The following is a 20,880-nucleotide window of genomic DNA, read 5'->3' as shown; positions in this document are numbered from 1 at the left end:
GAAATTCAGAATTCAGGAAATACATTCTTGTTTCTCTGCTTTCCATTATCACATCCTTTCCCCAAAGCAATGAGGCATTGTGATGCAGCTTGAATATAAAGGAAGGGCACAAAGGCAGAGGAAATGCCAGGATTAGAAGGGAAAGGAGGAAACAAACAGTGGGAAACACTTTAATTATATTATCTTGCCATCTTTTAAGAGAAAGATTGTATTTTAAAACTAAGAAAATGAGACATCAGAATGGATATTCAGTCTTTGACCAGAGGATGTAAATATAGCATTTGGACTGATTTTCCATGCACTCTCAGCCTCCAACAGGGCAGGGGTCATATCTGCCCCACTCATTGGTATTCCAAGTGAATAGCGGGGTTCCTGTTGGAAGTAGTGTTACCTCATTGTCTATAAATAAACAAATGGGGGTAAGGAGAGAGAGAGAGAGAGAGAGAAGTTACTTTTCCAGGATTTATATGTATATAGTAGGAGAAGGTAACCATACTCAAGGTGATACTTCCATTGCTGTTTTTCCAAATGTAGAAAATAATCAGAATCACCCTCTCATGAATCCTATGAGAACCAGGGGGATCCTTTGTCTCTCTTCCTTTGGAGGTAAAGTAACCAACAGCACACTGATATCTCTCTTGGTTTGAACTGTGTCACAATTGGTGCCAACCTTGCTAAGCCACACCCCCGAGGCATGAGGGCATGAAGGTAATTGTAGGTGCATGGGACAGAGATGGACTTGGATAGTCTCTTTATTCTCCTTGGCCCTTTAGATTCCTTCTTCCTGAAAGTCCCCACTTTTCTATTTTACCCAGCATAGTTGTAGAATAAAAAAAATATAATACATATTTCTATCCATTTGGATTTCTAGGAAGAGCTATTGTTCAAGTTATATGATAAGTATGACATCTGTTTGCTAAAGTCATTTATCCTCTTGAGGTCCTCTCTAGTCTGAGTTGACAACACAGCCGGGCTCCATGAGGAAGGAGCAGGTGGACCCTTATTGTAGAGGCTTGTTATCTAATGTGGCTGAGGTGGTCCTCTGGATACTACAGCTTCTTTAAGAGCCTGGAGATTGATTCCAGGGGCCCCGAAGAGACTGATTTGGGCAGTAGGGATAAATGCAGTCTGGACCAGGATGTGGGAGATGGTAAAATGATAAAATGATTAGCCTTTGCTGCCGCTAAGATGACTCGGCTTTGCTTGGGGGATTTTAATTAAAGATAAAATCCTTTGCTGAAGCAGAGGAAACAAAAGGAAAGCCTCTCACAGCCTTCTATTGGTCCTTGGCATATCTGAAGATGTAAATAGATAAAACCTAAATGTTTCCTTCCAGTGTTTAAATATACTATTGGATCAATTTCCCCAAGGGCTCACTAGGACTTCAGGCATGCCCTGTCATACTGTTGTAACTTGAAGCTACATTGCACAGTAGCTTTGGGATAAACAGTTTTGCTTGCTCCTCCCTATGAGAAGAGAGTTGCATGTGTTAAAGATTTTTCGTAACTAATTAATGAGGGAACTAATAGGGAAAATAAAAAACAGTTTCCCCAAGTTCTTGCAGAAAGTGTGCGCTCTCGCATGAGCATGCGTATGTGTTTGTTTTTAGCAAAACAAAACCAGAAAGAAAAAAACCCACCACGTTAAATAAGAAGATAAGAACCTGCCTAATCTCTACACATTAATAAAACTGTAACTCCTTTGCAATACTTTTGGAATAATTTCGGAGTAATGCAGGGCCCCAGGCCCCAACATAACCTTCAAAATCAGAACCTGGATTTTAACAAGATGACTCTGTGATTTGTGGGCACCTTAAAGTTTAAGAATTCCCATCAATATGTGCAACTATAATGTACCAATTAAAAATGAGGAAATAAAAAAGAATCAGTGCTCTACAATGACATTTTAAAAATCAAGCAGTTGTAATTTTACTCTTTCCAAGTTTGAGGCACATTTTTTTTTTCATTTATTGCCACAATAGGGTCAAGGGTAAGCCCAGGTCTCAGCCCTCAGAATGGTTCACCATCACTGGGCCTTAGAATGACCACGTTATTCCAGCCAGTTCCAAGCAGGTTGTCTTAAGCCTTCAGTGCCGCAGTTTTCTTCTGCTTCTGGGTTGCTTCAGAATTAGGGTTCGTGTAGGAAGTGAGCAGAGCCAGTGGGCCCTGGTTCTGCCATATGAGGGAACACAGCACAGCCCTGCATGTGCTGGTGCTTTCCACCTACTATCACATTAATCCTTACTGGACTCACATGAAGAGGCATCACTAGTACGGTTTGGAGTTGCTGCATCCCCAAAGGTTCATGTGCTGGAAGCTTGGTCACCAGTGTGCAATAAAACCATTAAGAGGTGGGACCTAGGGGGACATAATTAGGTTATAGGGATTCCACGCTCATGAATGAATTAATGTTATCCTGTAGTAGTGGTCAGATCTCCTGTAACTGGATTATTTCTTGAGTGTGGTTTGTTATAGACCAAGTTTACTCCATGTGCTTGACCTATGGCTAATCCCCTTTCTGCTTCTCTATAATGTCAAGCTGCCAGAGGAGCCCTAACTAGATGGCTGGAAATAAGACAGGGCAGTGGGTAGGGGACAGTGGGAAGACACCATATACCTCTCAAGGGCACATCTCCAGTGACCTACTCCCTCCAACTAGGTTCCACCTCCTCAAGTTTCTAACACCTCCTAAGAGCACCACCAGCTGGAGACACGCCTTCAGCACATGAGCCTTTGGTGAACTTTCTAGATCCCAAACTATAACACCGTTGTTATTATTTCTGTAGCTGTCAACTGCAAATAGGTACCCCAAACTTCTGCCAGAGTAAAGAAGATCGCTTTCAAGAATGTTGATCTAGGGGTTGGGGATGTGGCTCAAGTGGTAGCGCACTCACCTGGCATGCATGCGGCCCAGGTTCAATCCTCAGCACCACATACAAACAAAGATTTTGTGTCCACCAAAAACTAAAAAAAAAATAATATTAAAAATTCTCTCTCTCTCTCTCTCCCTCTCTCTTAAGAAAAAAGAATGTTGATCTATGCAAGTTTGCTTGTATCATCTTAAGTAGTTTAGTAATAGACAAATAGCAATAAAATAATTTAATTTCTATAAATAATAATTTAATAACAATAAAATATTTTTTTTGCTGCCAGAAATTAGTTTTCTTGGGATTCCTTCAGGTTAAAAAGCAGTATAGAGAGTGTCATTGGAAAGGCCACAATACCTCCAATGGAGATAATTTATTAGTTCTCTGCCTGGTTCTATTCTGAACTTTCCATTTTCATGACCCAACTAGAAATTTCTCTTTTATTACTATCCCCATGTTAAAGGTGAGGAAGCTCAAGGTCACAGCAACTAAATGCTAGAGCTGGGCTTGTGTCTCCACTGCCAGGCTGCAGGTGTCACCTCTCGCTGGGTGGACCTTTCAATCACATCCAGGCTGTGTCTGCTGTCTACGAGGAGCTTTTTCACTGAAGGGGAGGGTCTGTAGTTTGCTCAGTGTTCTCATACAGATCTCTTTTGCTTTCCAGGTTTTGGAGGTGCCCTGGGCTACCTTTTGGGTGCCATAGACTGGGGTCATATGGAACTGGGAAGAGTCCTGGGCTCAGAATTCCAGGTCATGTTCTTCTTCTCTGCGCTGGTGCTCATTTTGTGTTCCATTATTCATCTGTGTAGTATCCCTGAAGCCCCACTTAGAGATGTCACAACAGACATTATTCCCCCAGAACCAGCCTCTCAGGACCCTCCATTGTCATCAGATGGAATGTACGACTATGGTTCTATCGAGAAAGTTAAAAAAGATTATGTCAACCCAGAGCTGGCAATACAGGGCAAAAAGAACAAAAATCCTGATGAACAGGTAAAGATGCGTATTCTTTCTTTCTTTACTTAAGAAAACTGGTTTTGCTCTTAGTCACTCTTTATTGGATTTTTTTTTGCTTTGTTTGCTTGTTTGATGTGAAGACTTTTGTGAATTCTAATTGAATTTTCAAACCCTCAGTAGCTATTATCCTTTGGAATTAAAACTTTGCACCTTAAAGGAAAAAAAGTGTGCATTTTCCTCTTGTCTTCTTGTCTCTTACCTTTTCAGAGCATCATCAGGGAAGATGATGCTAGCTGTGGAAAGTTAGATCATTTGAGAAGCATAAAAGCATCCACAGGCCCGAAGAAATGTCATCTTAGATTAGGATTATAATAAACTAAACATTTGTTCCCTCATATGGCAGTATCTTTGGGTTGATGACTGGATTGGGCATGTATATTTTGTGTCATGGCTTGATTGGATATCACTGATTTCCAGTGAACTGAGCAGTGAATTCTTTAAATTTAAAAAGAAAAAAACACTCATGAAATACCAGAGAAATGGGACAAAGTTTAGATGAATTGGTCAGAGAAGAGACTAGAAGTGGGCAGATCAATAGAGGAGCTATTAACCCCACAAGACTTGTTAAATTAAAATGTATTAAAATGAAATACAATTAAAACTTCAGTTCATTAGTTGCATTAGACACATTTCTAAAAGCAAAGCCTCATATGACTAGTAGCTACTGTTCAAGACAGTGAAAGTACAGAACCTTCCCATCACTATGAAAAGTTCTATGGGACAATATTCATGCAACAATTGCGTCTTTATTCAAACTGAGTTTAAATGTCAACTGCTCAGCTTATAGCACAAAAGGATGTATTCATTGGCAAAGAGGTTATAGAAGACCTGGGTTCAAGTCTTGACTCCTCTATCTGGCTGACTTTTGTTATTGATTCAACAAACAACTAACAGGCGCAGCTGTCAGATAGCCTATGAGCCAGAGCATGTGTGTTCAAATTCTGCCTTCACCACCTCTGAAAGTTATGACCCTGAGCATTTATATTTTCATAAAGTGAAAAAGTATTTCCATCTATCTACAGGGATATTGGGTAAGATAACATAATATAATTCACGTACAGCTGATTACAGTGGTTCCCACCACACGGTAAGATAGCACGTTTAGGTGTTATTATTATATGTCTGGAAGAATGCTGAGTTCTCTAAGCACAAACAGGGGACACAGTCTAGACTCTAAACAAGCCCAGTGAGTTTCATCTCCCTGAGGTTGGCTTATTTTATTGGCTTGGCCCATCTATTTTCCAGGATTATTGGAATGCTCAAATAACATAAAGATGGAAAGGTGTTTTATAAACTTTACCTAAGTATTAAAAACATATAATAATTATTCATTCAATGAACTTTTCTGAGTACTAAGTATGTACAAAGCACTATACTGGATATTTGGGAGCCATAAAATTGACTAATGTACAGTACCTATTCTAGTATTTACAACCCAACAGTGGGCATGAGCCATTTACCACTGCAATAAGATACAACATGGTTAACACTTTAAAAGCCATGAGTCAGTTGAAATCTTCTAGAAAGCAGACACTGGGAGAAGGTTAACCATGCAAGAGATTCATTGGGGAAAACAGCATGAAGGGCAAAAGGGAAGAAGCAGATAAAGACAGGGAAAGTCTTCATATCATGATGTGAGAGGAGAAAGAAAAAGAAGGAGGACAGGAAGACTCTTAGACACAATGCAGTTCTAACAAAGTTTCAGCCAAACCAGTAGGGAATCCTCCAGCCAAAGTTGGACCTTAGAGGAGTTCCAAGTCTTTTCAGAGCAGGCTAAAACTAGTATCTCACATCTTGTTTAATCACTGGCTAGAAACAGCCAGGGGAAGGATACCCTGGTTGGCCTGGGTGAGGATACAGAGAAACTGGCCAAGGCTGTGCCTTCTACAGAAGGGCATCCAAATGGCACATTTCCATGGTGGTCATGAGTGGCACCATAAAACTGCTATTGGCTTTTACAAAAGGGAGAGATTGTGCACGAGCAAATAGAGCAAGTCTTCATGGATGAAATCATCTTTGAATTGTGCCTTGAATGATGGTGAAGATTTGAATAAGTAGAAACTGGGGGTAAGAATACTCCTGGACCAGGGAAGACAATCAACAAAGCTATAAAATGAGGAGGAGGGAAGGCTAGAAGCATACCTGGGGAAACCATAGTTGGTAAATAGCAGGGGAAAATATATTTATTTTAGATAAAATAGACTTTCAGTCACAAACTGTACAATGAGACCAAAAGGCCAGTATGTAATGATAAAGGGATCATTTCACCCAGCAGATAGAACAACTGCAAATATATACATACTCAAGGTCAGAATGTGTGTGTGTGTAACATAGTTATCTATTAATATTTGTAGAAATAGACTGTAATACAATAATAGTAGGGCACTTCAATAATCCCACTTTCAATAATGGACAGATCATACAGACAGAAAATCAATGAGGCTTTGAAGTACACTTCAGAACAAATGGACACAACAGACTAACAGAACATTTCCTCCAATAGCAACAGAATACACATTCTTCTCAAGTGCACACGAAACATTCTCTAGGATAGATCATTTAGGTCACAAACGAGGCAACACATTTAAGAAGACTGAAATAGTAACAAGAGCCATTTTTGACTACAATAGTATAAAACTTAAAAGGAATAATAGAAGGTGTTTCAGAAATTCTCAAATATGTGGGAATTAAAGAGCATGCTCCTAAACAACCTATGGGTCCAAGAAAAAGTCAAAAAAGAAATTTAAAAGATATCTTGAGACAAATGAAAATGGAAACACAATTTTTAAAAAATTATGAGATGCAGCAAAAAGAGTTCTAAGAGGGAAGTTTATAGCAATAAATGCTTACATTGAAAAAGGAAGAAACATCTAATAATCTAAATAATAATCCAAATAATCTAGAATTACATTTTAAGAAATTAGAAGATGACGAACAAACTAAGCCAAAAGTTGGTAAAAGGAAGAAAATAATAAAAATCAGAGCAGAAATAACTGATATAGACACTATAAAAAAAACAACAGAAAATATCAATGAAACTAAGAGTTGGTTTTTTGAAAGGTAAACAAAATTGACAAACCTTTAGTCAGACCAAGTAAAAGTGAGAAAGGACTCAAACAAATAAAATTGTAAATGAAAGAGGAGTCATTAAAACTGATGTTGCAGAAATTTTTTTAAAAAGCTCATGAGTCTACTATGGGCAATTATATGCAAAAAAAAAATTAGATAATCTAGAAGAAATGGATCAATTCTTAGACACATAATACCTACCAAGACTAAGTCATGAAGAGATAGAAAGTCTGAATAAACCAAAAACAAGTAAGGAAACTAAATCAGTTTAACAAAGACAACAACAACAACAACAACAACAACAAACTCCCATCTAAGAAAAGTTCAGGATGTGATTGCTTTATGTTTGAATCCTACCAAACATTTAAAGAATTAATGCCAATTCTTAAACTCTTCCAAAAAAATGAAGAGGAGAGAAAACTTAATTTATGAGGTCATCATTACCCTGATTCTAAAGTCAAATAATGAGAGTAAAATTAATAAAAGAAAATTACAGGCCAAAATCCCTGTTAAACATAGATGTAAATATGATGAACAAAATACTAGCAAATCAAAATCCGCAGTACATTAAAAGAATCATTCACCATGATTAAGTGAGATGTATCCCTGGCATGCAAAGATAGTTCAACATACTCAAATTAACACCGCAAGAAAAGGATAAAGGACAAAAACTATATGGTCATCTCAACAGATGCAGAAAAGGCATTAGACCAAATTCAACATGATTTATGGTTGAAAACCCTCAACACATTAAGTATAGAAAGAATGTATCTCAACATGTGTAGGTTATGTATCAAAAACCCACAATCATCGTCATTCCATGGTAGAAATTAGCTTTTCCTCTAAGATCAGGAACAAGGAAAGGATGGCCACTGTTGCCAATTCTGTTCAACTTAGTACTGGAAGTCCTAGCCAGAATAATTAGATAAGAGAAAGAAATAAAAAGTATTCAGATGGAAATAAAGAAGTTAAATTGTCTCTATTTGCAGATGATATGGTCTTATAGTTAGAAAACCAAAAAAGTTAGAACTAATAAATGAATTTATTAAAGTTGAGAATACAAAATCAACATGCACAATCAGTAGCATTTCTATATATTAACAAAAATCTATCCAAAAATAAAATTAAGACAATAATTCCACTTCCAATAGCTACAAAAAATACTTAGGAATAAATTTAACAAAGATCTGTACACTGAAAACTATAAACATGGTTGAAAGAAATTGAGGGCACAAATAAATGGAAAGATATCACATGTTCATGAATTGGAAGAATTTACATTATTAAAATGTCATTATTACCCAAAGCATTTTACATATTCATTGTAATCCCTATCAAAATTCTGATGAAATTTTCCACAGAAATAATAAAAACAATTCTAAAATCCATATAAAACCATAAAAGATCCCAGAGAGCCAAAGCCAATCATAATGAGCAGAGCCAAAGGCATCATATTACCTAGCTTGAAAATCTACTACAAAGATGTAGTCACCAACACAGCATGGCATTGGTATAAAATCAGCACTTAGACCAGCAGGATAGAATAGAGCGCCCAGAAATTAATCCTCACATTTATGGTCATTTGACCTTTGGAAAAGATGCCAAAAAGTCACAATGAGGAAGAAGGTCTCTTGAATGAATAATACTGAGAAAACTGGCTATCTGCATGAGGGGGAATGTAATTATATTCTCAAAACATAATCAAAAAATCAATGCAATGCAAAGGGATTAAAGATTTAAACATAAGACCTAAAATTATAAAACTACCCCCCCAAATAGGGAAAAAGCTCAATGACTTTAGTCTGGGTAAAGATTTTATTTGTTATTACCCTATATAACAGACAAGAAAAGTAAAAATAGACAAATAGGATGATATCAAACTAAAACTTTCTGCAAAGCAAAGGAAACAATGGAATGAACGGACAACCTTTGGAATAAGAAAATATATTTGAAAACTTCATATCTTCCAATTCATGAACATGCAATATCTTTCCATTTATTTGTGCCCTCAATTTCTTTCAACCATGTTTTATAGTTTTCAGTGTACAGATCTTGGTTAAATTTATTCCTAAGTATTTTTTGTAGTTATTGGAAGTGGGATTATTGTCTTAATTTTATTTTTGGATAGATTTTTGTTAATGTATAGAAATGCTACTGATTATGCATGTTGATTTTGTATTCTCAACTTTAATAAATTCATTTATCAGTTCTTTTTTTGGTGGAGTCTTTAAAGTTTTCTAAATATAAGATCATATCATCTGCAAACAGAGACAATTTAACTTCTTCTGTTAGTATCCAAAATATATAAAGAACACAACTCAATAGCAAGAAAACAAATACCTTGATTGAAAAATGGGCAGGTTTCTGAAAAGACATTTATCCAAAAAGCATAATGAATAAACAATAGGTATATTTTTAAGTACTCAACATCACTAATCATCAGGGAAATGCAAAGTAAAACCACAGTGAGTTCTCTCCCCATATCCATTAGAATGGCTCTTATCAAAAAAGATGAAAGATAACAAACACTGGAAGGATGTCCACAAAGGGAACTCTTGTACACTGTGGATGGGAGTGTAATTTGTTATAGCCATCCCTGAAAACCATATGGCAGTTCCTCAAAAAATTAACAATAAAACTACCAGCAATCTCACTACTGGGATTATGTCCAAAGGATATGAAATGGACATGTCAAAGAGATATCTGTATTCCTATTTTTGTTTCAGTACTATTCACAGTTTCCAGGCTTTGAAATCAAACTGACTGTCCATCATGGATATTTGTTTTTTTTAATTTATTTCTTACATACATGTCAATAGTGGAATGCATTACATTCATAATTATACATTCAGAGCACAATTTTTCATAACTTTGTATATAAAATATGTTCACACCAAATTATGCCATTATACATGAGCTCTTTCTTTTTTTGCATTACAATTCTTAATACACCTTTATACCACAATTTATCGTATCTCTGTATATAATTTGACAGCAAATTCACATCTTCATACATGTATTTTGTATAATGATAACCATCTCCTTCCACCATCCGTGCAATTCCCCTTCTCCCTCCCTTTCCCTCACACCCCTATTCCCTATCTACAGGTAATCTTCCTCCCATGCTCTCCCTCCCTACCCCACTTTGAGTCACCCCCCCTTATATCAGGGAAAACATTCGGCATTTGTTTTTTGGGGATTGGCTGACTTCACTTAGCATAATATTCTCTAATGCCATCCATTTTCCTGCACATCATGGGTATTTGGATAAAGAAAATGTGGTTTATACACACAATGGGATACTACTGAGCCTTAAAAGAAGGAAATCCTATTAATTGTGACAACATGGGTGAACCTAGAAGTCATTATAAGAAATAAGACAGACACCAAACAAGAGTTATTGCATGATCTCACTTATATGTGGAATGTAAAAACATTGAACATACAGGTACCAAGAGTAACATGGTGGTTACCAGAGGCTGAGAGAAGGAAGAAGTGGGGAGATGTTGGCAAAAGGACACAAAAAATTTCCCAGTTGATAGGAATAATTAGTTCAAGAGATCCCTTGTATAACTAATGATAATATGTTGAAAACTTGAAATGACTCAGATTTCAAATATTTTCCCCACAAAAAGAAAAATAAAATAATACATATGTTAAGTAGCTTGATTTATCCATTCTACCATGTACACATGGATCAAAACATCATGCAGAAAAGTTCCCTTTTCTTCATATCCTCTCCAACATTCGTTACCTTTCATCTTCTTGACAACAGCTATTCTAACAGATGTAAGGTGATATCTCATCATGATTTTAACTTGCATTTCCCTGAAACACATATTTTAACTTGTCAGTTAAAATAAAGAAGGAAAAGGAAAAGGATAACCAAGTGTGTAACTGCAAAGCTCAGGTGGAGAGTCGTCAGTAGAGGGCTAGAAGGTATGAAGACTGGATTAATCCCTTGGATTTGGCAGTAAGGAGCTTGTGAGGAATTTTAAGATATCAGTTTAGGAGATTTATAGTTTGAAAGACAAGTTGCAAAGGGGTTTGAGAGAAAACATAGTAAAAAAAAGGTGGGGGGGAGACATTGGGGATAGTAGAGATAAAAGTTTCTAGGAATAACCAAAAGTGTCAGCCAGTGAATGGGGCAAGGACTTCGGGAGAATCAAGTCCCAATCATGGATCTTAGCTGAGTTAATGTATAGGAGATCCCAAATAACAAGGGATTGTATAAATTATAAATTCAGCTTGGCATGGTGGTGCACACACCTGTAATCCTAGCTACTTGTAAGGCTAAGGCAGGAGGATCACAAATCCAAGTACAGCCTCAACAACTTAGTGAAACACTGTCTCAAAATAAAAAGGGCTGGGGATGTAGTTCAGTGGTAGAGCACCACTGGATTCAATCTTCAGTACCAAAAAAAAAAAAAAAAAAAAAAGATGTAGATTCATTTTCTTTCCTATAAAAGATCAAACAGATGATTCTGGACTGATATAAAATTCTACAAGGAATATGAACCCTTTTCTATTTTGTTGCACTGCAATTTGAACATGGTGTCTTAGTTTTGAGTTTCAAGATGGCTTTTCTAGTTATCACTGTTATATTTCTATCAGCAGGAAAGTTGCAAACTTCTGCCTACATACTTAAATAATTGGCCAAAACTTTGTCACATGGCCATAAGAAGCTGCAAGTAGGATGGGGAATATCACTGTCACTGGGAAACCATCTGCACTGTTGAAATTATATTGCTTATAAGAAAAGAAGAGCAGGTTCTGGGGTCAATTTTTAGTCTGACAACTTACCATCTCCTCAGCCTGGTCCCTGTGCAGGTACTTTCACCCATGGAGCTCAGATTTTTTTTTTCAATCTATTAATTGAAGATGATTGCTATGTCCCTTATTAGAATTAAATGCAAACATCTACCCTGGTGGTTTACAAATAGTAGTTGTTACATACATTTGCTTTCTTTTTTAAAGCATCACAGGTTCAGAATTAAAATCCAAGCAAGTTTTATGTGCTGGGGCAGAAAGGATTTGGGAAGTGTCTTTTTAATAATTAAAAAAGAGTTGGCTACCAAATGTTTTCAAAGGAATGCAGTTTTGTTATATTTAGGCCTCCCGTGTCTTGACTTCCTGGGGACCCCTACTCATTTCTGAAGACTCTTTTACTTCCCAACCCATGTGCAGGCTTTTCCTTTTGACTCCGGTATTATGTTATTCGATTTTCTCCTGGAATCTTTTCCCCTTGTGTGCCTGTTTGCTAACTTGTCTCTGTCTCCCCTATTGATGATGAGGGAATTTCCTTCTTAGCCCTGACATTTACCTCAGTGCCTGGACTATAGGAAGCAACAAACAGTTCATTAAGTGGTTTGTTGAATGAATACAACAAAAGCAATTATGTGTCATAGAGTTGTTGCTGGGATTTTTGACAAATAAGAATTATTAGAGTAATGCTGTGTAAACAGTTTATTCATTCATTCATTTCTTTATTCATTCAGCAATTATTCCTTACCATGCTAGACCCAATGCTGAGCAAGAGAAGATTGTAGATATCAAGATAGACTCTGTCCTTGCCCCACAGAGTTTGTTTAGCAAAGCATGACTATGTGTTGTTTTAATTTTTTACATAAATGCCTAATTTTTTAATAACTTTAGATTTTTTAAAAGTTGAAAAGATAGTACAGAGTTCTTGTGTGTATTTCACCAGCTTTTCCCTATCATTAACATCTTAATTAACTATGTATAGTTGTCAAAACTAAGAAATTAACATTGGTACAACATTAGAAATAAGCAGCTGATTTATTTGGATTTTTATCAGTTTTTCCACTAATGTTGTTTTTCTCTTCCAGGATCCAATCTAGGATACTACATTGCATTTAGCTAAGTGGTTTATAAAATTCCTAAACTGTTTTTTTTTTGTTGTTGTTGTTTGCAATGATATTTTAAGAAAATATTTTTGCTGCTTATAGTGAAAAGAAAACCTTATTTCAGTTTGTTTAATTATGTGTAGAATAAAAGCAATATGTCTTAGCTGCTAGCTATAAGAATCTATGAATTATTTTTAAGGTTAAGTTTTTTTCTCTTATATTTGTTTATTACTTGCTCTATTCATTCACTTGGCATTTCTTCAAAATTTATGCAAAAAGTAAACATTAACATTGCTTGTGTTTAGATTGACAAAATGCTTCCTCTGTTCATATTCATGAACAGAGGCTACATGAATATTGCTCCCACATAGTTCAGTTCCTGCAGTGCATCGACCTGTTTTCATCACGCCATCTGACAATACAATGGAAGAGAATAATCTCCCCTTTGTTTGATACTGTAGCTCAAGGAGTAACAAGGAGGTCTCTGAGAGGAAGCCTTCATTTTATCTTGATCACACAGCAAATAGAGAAAATATGATCACGTAGGTCTCCTGAGATTCTAGCCTAACCTCTGCAGCAGGCTGCCTGGGGAAGAATACTTTCCCTGGCTTCCTTCACTAACAAATCAGATCTCTAAGATCACTAGTGATACTAGAGCTTCCTTGCTGTGAGATTCTGCCAGGCCAATGGGGAAATCTTGGAACATCCATCTGATGGGACATATGATTGAGATCATTAAAAACTGTATGTGTTTGAAGATTTCTGTAAAACACAATTTATCAGGTAAAACACACATATTTACATAAGTTAATCACTGTTCTGGGAAAAAGTTATACACAAATGGAGAAAAAAATGGAAAGGAAATATACCAAAAATATTCATTAACAGTTACCTTTTCCTGAGTGATGGACTAAAACCTGACTTTCATTTTATTTTTGAAAACCCTGCAGCATCTCCAAAATTTCTATAGTGGACATAAAAAGTAATGAAAATAAAGAAAAAAATAATGTCATGGTTTAAGGAATAAAATAAAACAAGGTTTTACTAATGATATAAATATTACTCTAATAGATTATCTGGAGTGTGTGTGTGTGTGTGTGTGTGTGTGTGTGGTACTGGGGTTTGAACCTAGGGCCTTGGGCATGTTAGGCATCTCTTCTACCAGTGAGTTTCATCCCTAGGCCTTTTTTTTATTTTCTTGCTATGTTGTCCAGGCTGGTATCTAACTTGTGATCCTCCTGCCTTGGCCTCGAGAGTGGCTGAGATTATAGGCATGAGCCCTGCAGATTATCTGCCTTTTTGATGTCCTTGATAGATTGTGGCTCCCTCTCAAAAAGTCACCCAGCACACTTCCATTCAGAAGCTATTGTGAGCATCAGACAAATCAAGTGAGTAGAAGTCTGCTCAGGAGCTGGGGCTGTAGCTCAGTGGTAGAGCACTCACCTCACACAAAGTGAGGCGCTGGGTTCGATCCTCAGCACCACATAAAAATAAATGAATAAATAAAGACATTGTGTCCATCTGCAACTAAAAATTTTTTTTAAAAAAAGAAGTCTACTGAGAAGCAAGGAATTCTTTGCATTAGCAAAAAAAGAATCGCATCAAATATAACTATCACTGGAGAGATGTTGGTCAAAGGACACAAAATTTCAGTTAAACAGGAGATATTAGTACAAAGGGTCTATTATACAACATGGTGACTATATGTGGTGTACAGTTAATGTATTGTATATTCAAAACGTGCTGACAGAGTATAATTTAAGAGTCCTCACTACAAACAAATAATAAATGTGAGGTAATTCATATGTTAATTAGCCACATTAGCCATTCCACAATGTACGCATATTTCAAAACAGCATATACTATATCATCAATATATGTACTTTTTGTTAATTAAAAAATAAGCAATAAGAAAAAAATACAATGGACTGTCTTGTATGTGCCACATATACAACACTGAAGGCTTTGCAAGTTTTTGTCATTTGGTTTAAATAACAAAATAAGAGTAAAAATTAGAGTTAACATATCTTAGGCTCAAAGCCATGCATATGGCCCTTTTCTTCCAAATGCACATCTTGGGAGGTCTCTAGCTAAGCTGTGGCGTCTGCACTGTGCCAGGGCCCTGCACTAAAGCCAAGGGCGTCATTGTTTTCAAAATGAGAGTGGCTGAGTGATTTGAGAACTGGGATTTGAATTTTTAGTGGCAAGAGGCCTGAATTATTTCAGAGTTTAACCTGGATCCCATAAAATCCTTCTCCAATTAATCCATGCCCCCAAAAGTTGGTGTTGTCAATGTTTGAGTAGTCTCCTTTTGAATGTACTTTTGTGGAGTTCTCTGGCCCCTGATAACTGTGCTTTGTTCATTATAAATCCATCACCCTCCAGTCGACTGTGGTGCAGAGTGTATGCAGCAAAATGACTCCCAGGGGCTCAGAATCATTGAAAAATCTTTTCAAAGGGAATTGATGAGTCAGGGATAAGGTGCCAGCTGGATTTCCATTCTGAGTTAAAATACCCAAAGGAGCTTTGAATATTTACATTCCAAGCTTTTGCAAAAACACTAGACACAATTCAAAACCTCATATTTATTTTTGGAAAAAAAAGGAAAATTAGGTGAATAATGAAAACGGGCTGAAAATTGCATTAAAGGCAGAAGCATAAATTAATATTTGGAATGAGGTTGAATACTTATCTGCCAGATTCACTTTCTCCACTATGCAATTTTGGAAAGAGGGGAAGGAAAGTGGAGACAAATTACTTTGTTTGAAGCATGAAAACCAGGCTGTTGCTCTCTGGGCAACATCTTTAGCTACTTTTTTCCTGTGTGTGCCGGATATATAGCAATTTTGCAGTACATTTCTGTTACAATCACTACTCATTTTGACAGGTACTATATTCTATGTGCAGAAAACAGTTATTTTTCCTAATTCCAAAGAAATGTCTATGTTTTTAATAGGAATTGAGTATAAGAAACATCAGTACAGGCATAGTCAGTGGTTAAATACTGTAAGATTGGTGGATTTTAAAACAGCAATTTGTACAACAAAACTTAAGTGGGTAAATCTGAATTTCTACAACAAAGAAACCAAAATCATTATCATTTAAGGTGAAAAGTTATGAAGCAATATGTAGCTATAGTTAAATAGAAAATCTCAGGACACTGTCTCTCAGGAGATTGACTAACTAGGACTCTATCTTTTAATGTCAAGAGTCTAATAAATTAAAATCTGCCAAGAAAGACCGATCACTCTACCACAGTTGATGTTTTGATTCTGTCAGCAGGGCAGCTGAATAATATTCTTGAGGTTTCATTCTTCTAAGACAAGATGTTAAAGACTATTCCATTCTTTGCATTTCAAAACAGTTTATGTCCAGTTTAAATTGTCTCAATCTCTCACGTTTTCCGAAACCCCCAAATAATCGTAGCCTCTGGTTTTAACACAATCTAAATCTAAATTGAAGAGTTTTAGGGCAAATATATTCATCACTTATATGCGTATGTGTATTCACACTTTTCTACATTGTTCCCATTTCAACTCAACATAATGTTCATTTACATGTGTCCACTACTGGCAGCATCCAGAGAAATGATCCAAGATAAGGCAGCTGGCCAAGATCAGGGAGCTGACTGGATTAGTTTTCTATTGTTGCATTTAAAAATCACTACAAACTAGCCACCTAAAACAACATCTATTAATCATCTCACAGCTCGGTTGGTCAGAGTCTGGGTGAGCTCTTCTGGGCCCTGTGCTCAGGGTCTCAGAAGACTGAAATCAAGCTGTCAGCAGAGCTTTGACCTCATTTGATCTTAGAGTTCATTCAGGCTTCGGGCTGTTGGTAGAGTCCAGTGTTGTTTTTTGTTTTGTTTTGTCTTGTCTGTATGAGGAATTAAACCCAGGGTGCTTTACCTGAGCTAGACCCCTAGTCCTTTCTATTTTTTATTTTGGGGCAGGTTCTCCTTAAGTTGTCAAGGCTGGCCTCGAACTTGTGAACTTCCTCCTCAACAACCCAAGTTTCTGGGATTATAGGTGTGCACCACCATGCCCAACCAGAATCCGGCTCTGTGTGTTATAGGACGGAGGTCCATATTTTCCTCCCAATTATTGGCCATAAGTTGCTCTGAACCCCTCAAGGCCACTCACAGGTCCTTAGCATGTGGCACCTTCTGTCTTCAAAGCCAGTGATTCTTGTGCTTCAAATCGTTCTGATTTCCCCTTCTGCTATCAGCCGGAGAAAACTCTGCTATCCAAGGGTTCATATGATTCAACCAGGGACACCCAGGTAATCTCTCTTTTGGTCAACTGGAAGTCAATTGATTAGTAAGCTTAATTACATCTACAAAATCCCTTCGGCAAGCAACATCATAATCATAGGGTAACATCAGAGGACAGACAGACTGAAGGCCATCTTAGGTGTGTCCTACAATGCTCTCAGAGTCAAGAAATCTAAGAATTCCCATCATCTAAGGGCTGGTTAGATCTGTTAACTTTGTGCTCTTACAGCCAGCATGATTCAAAGATAGGATTCTAGATACCTCTTATGCCTTGGCCCCTAGCTGGTACCATTCCCACTCTCTTAGGGCATAAAAGCCTTATTTGGGGCCAGAAAAATGCTAAGTAGTCACTCATACTTAATAGAACAACTTCTATGTGTCTATTCCAAGGAAATGTAGGTGCTATTCCCAGAAAAAGTGACCCTGTGTGATGGCCAAGTGAGAGACATGTGACAAGGTATGTGCTCTGGCTTCTGCAGCTGGCTGGGTTTCTCACTGAAGGTCACACCTCTGCTTCATTGTGTCGTTCCAGACTCGGAGGGCGATGACCATGAAGTCACTCCTGAGGGCACTGGCGAGCATGCCACCCCACTACCGTTTCCTCTGCATCAGCCACCTCATTGGATGGACTGCCTTCCTGTCCAACATGCTCTTCTTCACAGATTTCATGGGCCAGGTAATGAACATGTCCATGCACACACTCATTGACCCACATCAACTCTTCAGTCAGCAGTTGTTGAGCTTCTTCTGCATTAGCCAAGAGTAAGAGTACAGGAAAGAGTACCTTCCAGGAGGTGGCTTTCAGACAAGGAAGCAGCAGCTACTGACACTAGAAGACACCATGAGACCTGCTAGCATTTGATCCAATACCAGGGAAAACCAATGTGTCAGCTGGAGAGATCATGGCTGATTTCATAAAGAAGGCACAATATGATCTGGGCCTTGGAAGAGGAGTAGGAGTTCCAGAGACAGAGGAGGGAAAGGAAGCCCTCGGAGCAGGAATAGCCAATGGCAAGGGTGGGTGTCAGGGTTGCCTAAGTCAGGTTGGGGCCAGATGTGCAAGGGTGTTAAGATGCAGGGGATTGTTGTTTAGACTGGATGCATAAGAGTTAGACTTCCTGAAGGTCCTTAAAGGAAGGTGTGATGGGATCTGACTTGGTTGAGATAGAATGCACTCTGTGTCCTAGGAAGGACCCCCTGGACTGGGTCATGTCATTTGGGCAGGGGTAGAAAAGCAGAATGCATGAGAAGAGAACCCTATCTCACTGCATTTGTAGCTCAACAGCCCCACACTTCTCTTTCAGATTGTGTATGGCGGGGATCCCTACAGCACGCACAACTCCACAGAGTTTCTCATCTACCAAAGAGGGGTCGAGGTTGGCTGCTGGGGCTTGTGCATTAACTCCGTGTTTTCTTCACTGTATTCTTGTAAGTCTCCCTCTCCTGGGGGTGTCTTCTAAGGGGCTCTGGCTTAGCCAAATTCAGATTTTGTACTTCTGTATCTATTATTTTCTTTAAAATTTCAGATTTTTGACAAATATATGGAGGTCAGGAAATACTGTTCCCTTAGCAAGGAGCATATGAAGTATCCATGTTCATAGGGAATTCCAGGTGTCGTTTCCCTTAGTGGTTACTAAGTACTTAGAATCAGTGGATTCTTGATCAAGATTTTCTGGAAAATAAAGGGGAGTTTCAAACAAGATGAAGACATGCTGGATGGGAGAGACATGGACTCCCAAGAGGTCCACGTTCTACCAGTGGAGTTTTATAAAATACTTGTCAGATTTGCAGAATGCACAAAATAGAAGGGATGATTAATATGATAGGTGATGAGCAACCTAGAAAATAACCTCAGCTCTCTGAAGTACAGGGTGCTACGCTACGGGAGCACTGCCCCAACTTTGAGAACAATTGATCTTCCCCCTCAGATTCCAGCTTTCCATTGGATCTTGAGCTTCTGGACCAAGTTTGGAAGACAGAACAAAGGGATTTCTGCCACTGATTTTAAATAAGACCAGACTAATGTGCTGTAACTCCAGGGTACGACACAGACTCACTTTGTCTTTGGTCACGTAGATGGCAATCTCCAGCTCTGTAGACACTGAATTAAGTGAAAAGTCTTGCCTGCAATATCTGGAGTGGAAATTTGACTCCTAATAGCAAAGAGCTCTTCTCACTCCTCTCTGCTCCTCCAGGGTAGGGAAGGGGAAAGCTGACCTCCAATCAGAGATCCAGATTTGGGACAGGCTCAGGGGACAGCAGAGGTGTGGCCCAGGTTAGGGAAAGAGAAAGAGATGAGGGGAGCCCCTGTTACCATTCTCAGGGGCACACACTCAGTCATTGAATCCTGCGTCTTATAGGGGAAAATGTTGAACCCACTCCCTGTCCTTCAGTTTACCATAACACAGTGGCGAACCAGATTCAAGATCACTTAAAAATTTGGTGTAATGAGGAAGAGGGAGCCTAATATAACAATTAAGGAGTTTGTAAGACGAATAATCAAACAGCCATAAAATTCATTGTCTTAAAATTTAAGGTAGTCAAATAGTGGTGGCTTGCAGCTTACATTTCTTTAGCAAACACTTTTGTTTCCCTGTGAGTGTGGGAACTCAGGGAAATTCCAGGTGGAAGCTTTCAAATACTTAAAATGTAATCAGATGGTGATAGGCCAAAAGGGTCTAATAAATTATTCATCTGAATTCCTTTGTGATTTCATGGGTGAGGGGTGACTTCCTAGCCCCCCCCCCCCACATTCTTGTAAGAGGAACACAATTTTTTATGTGTAATTAGTGTTCTAATTTGGTGTCGACTTTCATTTTATCCCCTCAAGGAATTCCCACTAGGTACAATTCCATCAGTCTGGTTTGACTTCCTGTATGATTTCATGGCATTTGAAAAATTTAAAAGCATGTTATTTTTAGGCCCTTTCTTTTTAAAAACTATTTTTATGCCTTTGTTTTATGTATTTATCTTTATGTGGTGATGAGGACTGAACCCTGTGCCTCACATGTGCTAGGCAAGCGCTCTAGCTCTACCACTGAGCCACAACCCCAGCCCCTCTGGGCCCTTTCTAATTAAAAGCCTTATGTATGAAGAAAACTATCATTTGAATAGTATTCCAAAGTTCATTAATGTATGAATTTATGATATCCCTACCACTGTAAATTTGAGCCAAAATTTTATTTATAAAATACCAGCTGGCCCAGCTCAGGGACTCTCCCATGACCCCAGCAAAGTCCAAGTCCCTCAACTTGGCATTCAAAATTTTCAGATGGGCCCAGCTCACCCTCTGACCCCTCCAGCTTCTACATGAATTGATTACTCTCAATGACACACCCCAGGGACTTTGTTGTCTCTGTGTGTTTGTCAGTGCTTCTAATTTCTTTTACCTGAACTTATACTTCTACTAATTATATGTTTATTCCTGCTTTAAATATCACTTCCTCTATGGAGTCATTCAAGGTTTTCCTCCTGCACCTCAAACCCCCTGGGCAGAATCAGCCATTTCCTTCACTGTCAGAGCACACTGAATTACCCTCTGATTTGAACATCATATAACATCAGACTCTGAGCCACACTCTCAATCTAGACGGAGCTCTGAGGGCAATTTCGACGTGGGGGTGGGTGGGCTATGGTGATAAGAATATGGTAATATTTTTCTCACACTCCTTTTGTATAGCAAGCATACTTGCACCAATTAAAATAGCAGTACTGAGTACCGAGGCCTAGCCATCTTTTTAAATCATCCACTACGTTCATAGCTGTGCTTTAATCAACCCTACTGCTCT

General features: G+C 38.0%; 1 protein-coding gene across 1 annotated transcript in view; it reads left to right on the top strand.

Moving 5' to 3' along the window:
• Positions 1-20,880, top strand: part of Slc45a2 (solute carrier family 45 member 2) — a 41,159-nt gene that overhangs the window by 15,290 nt on the left and 4,989 nt on the right. Inside the window, exons 3-5 of the mRNA XM_027936315.3 lie at positions 3,531-3,859; positions 17,625-17,768; positions 18,397-18,520. Of these exons, the coding sequence (XP_027792116.2) occupies positions 3,531-3,859; positions 17,625-17,768; positions 18,397-18,520 (597 nt within the window). The remainder of the gene's footprint in view (positions 1-3,530; positions 3,860-17,624; positions 17,769-18,396; positions 18,521-20,880) is intronic.

The sequence above is a fragment of the Marmota flaviventris genome, chromosome 5 (genome assembly GCF_047511675.1).
Source record: "Marmota flaviventris isolate mMarFla1 chromosome 5, mMarFla1.hap1, whole genome shotgun sequence".
NCBI classification, from domain to species: domain Eukaryota; kingdom Metazoa; phylum Chordata; class Mammalia; order Rodentia; family Sciuridae; genus Marmota; species Marmota flaviventris.
Note: the sequence above shows the minus strand (reverse complement) of the source record. Positions and strands in the feature narration are given on the sequence as shown.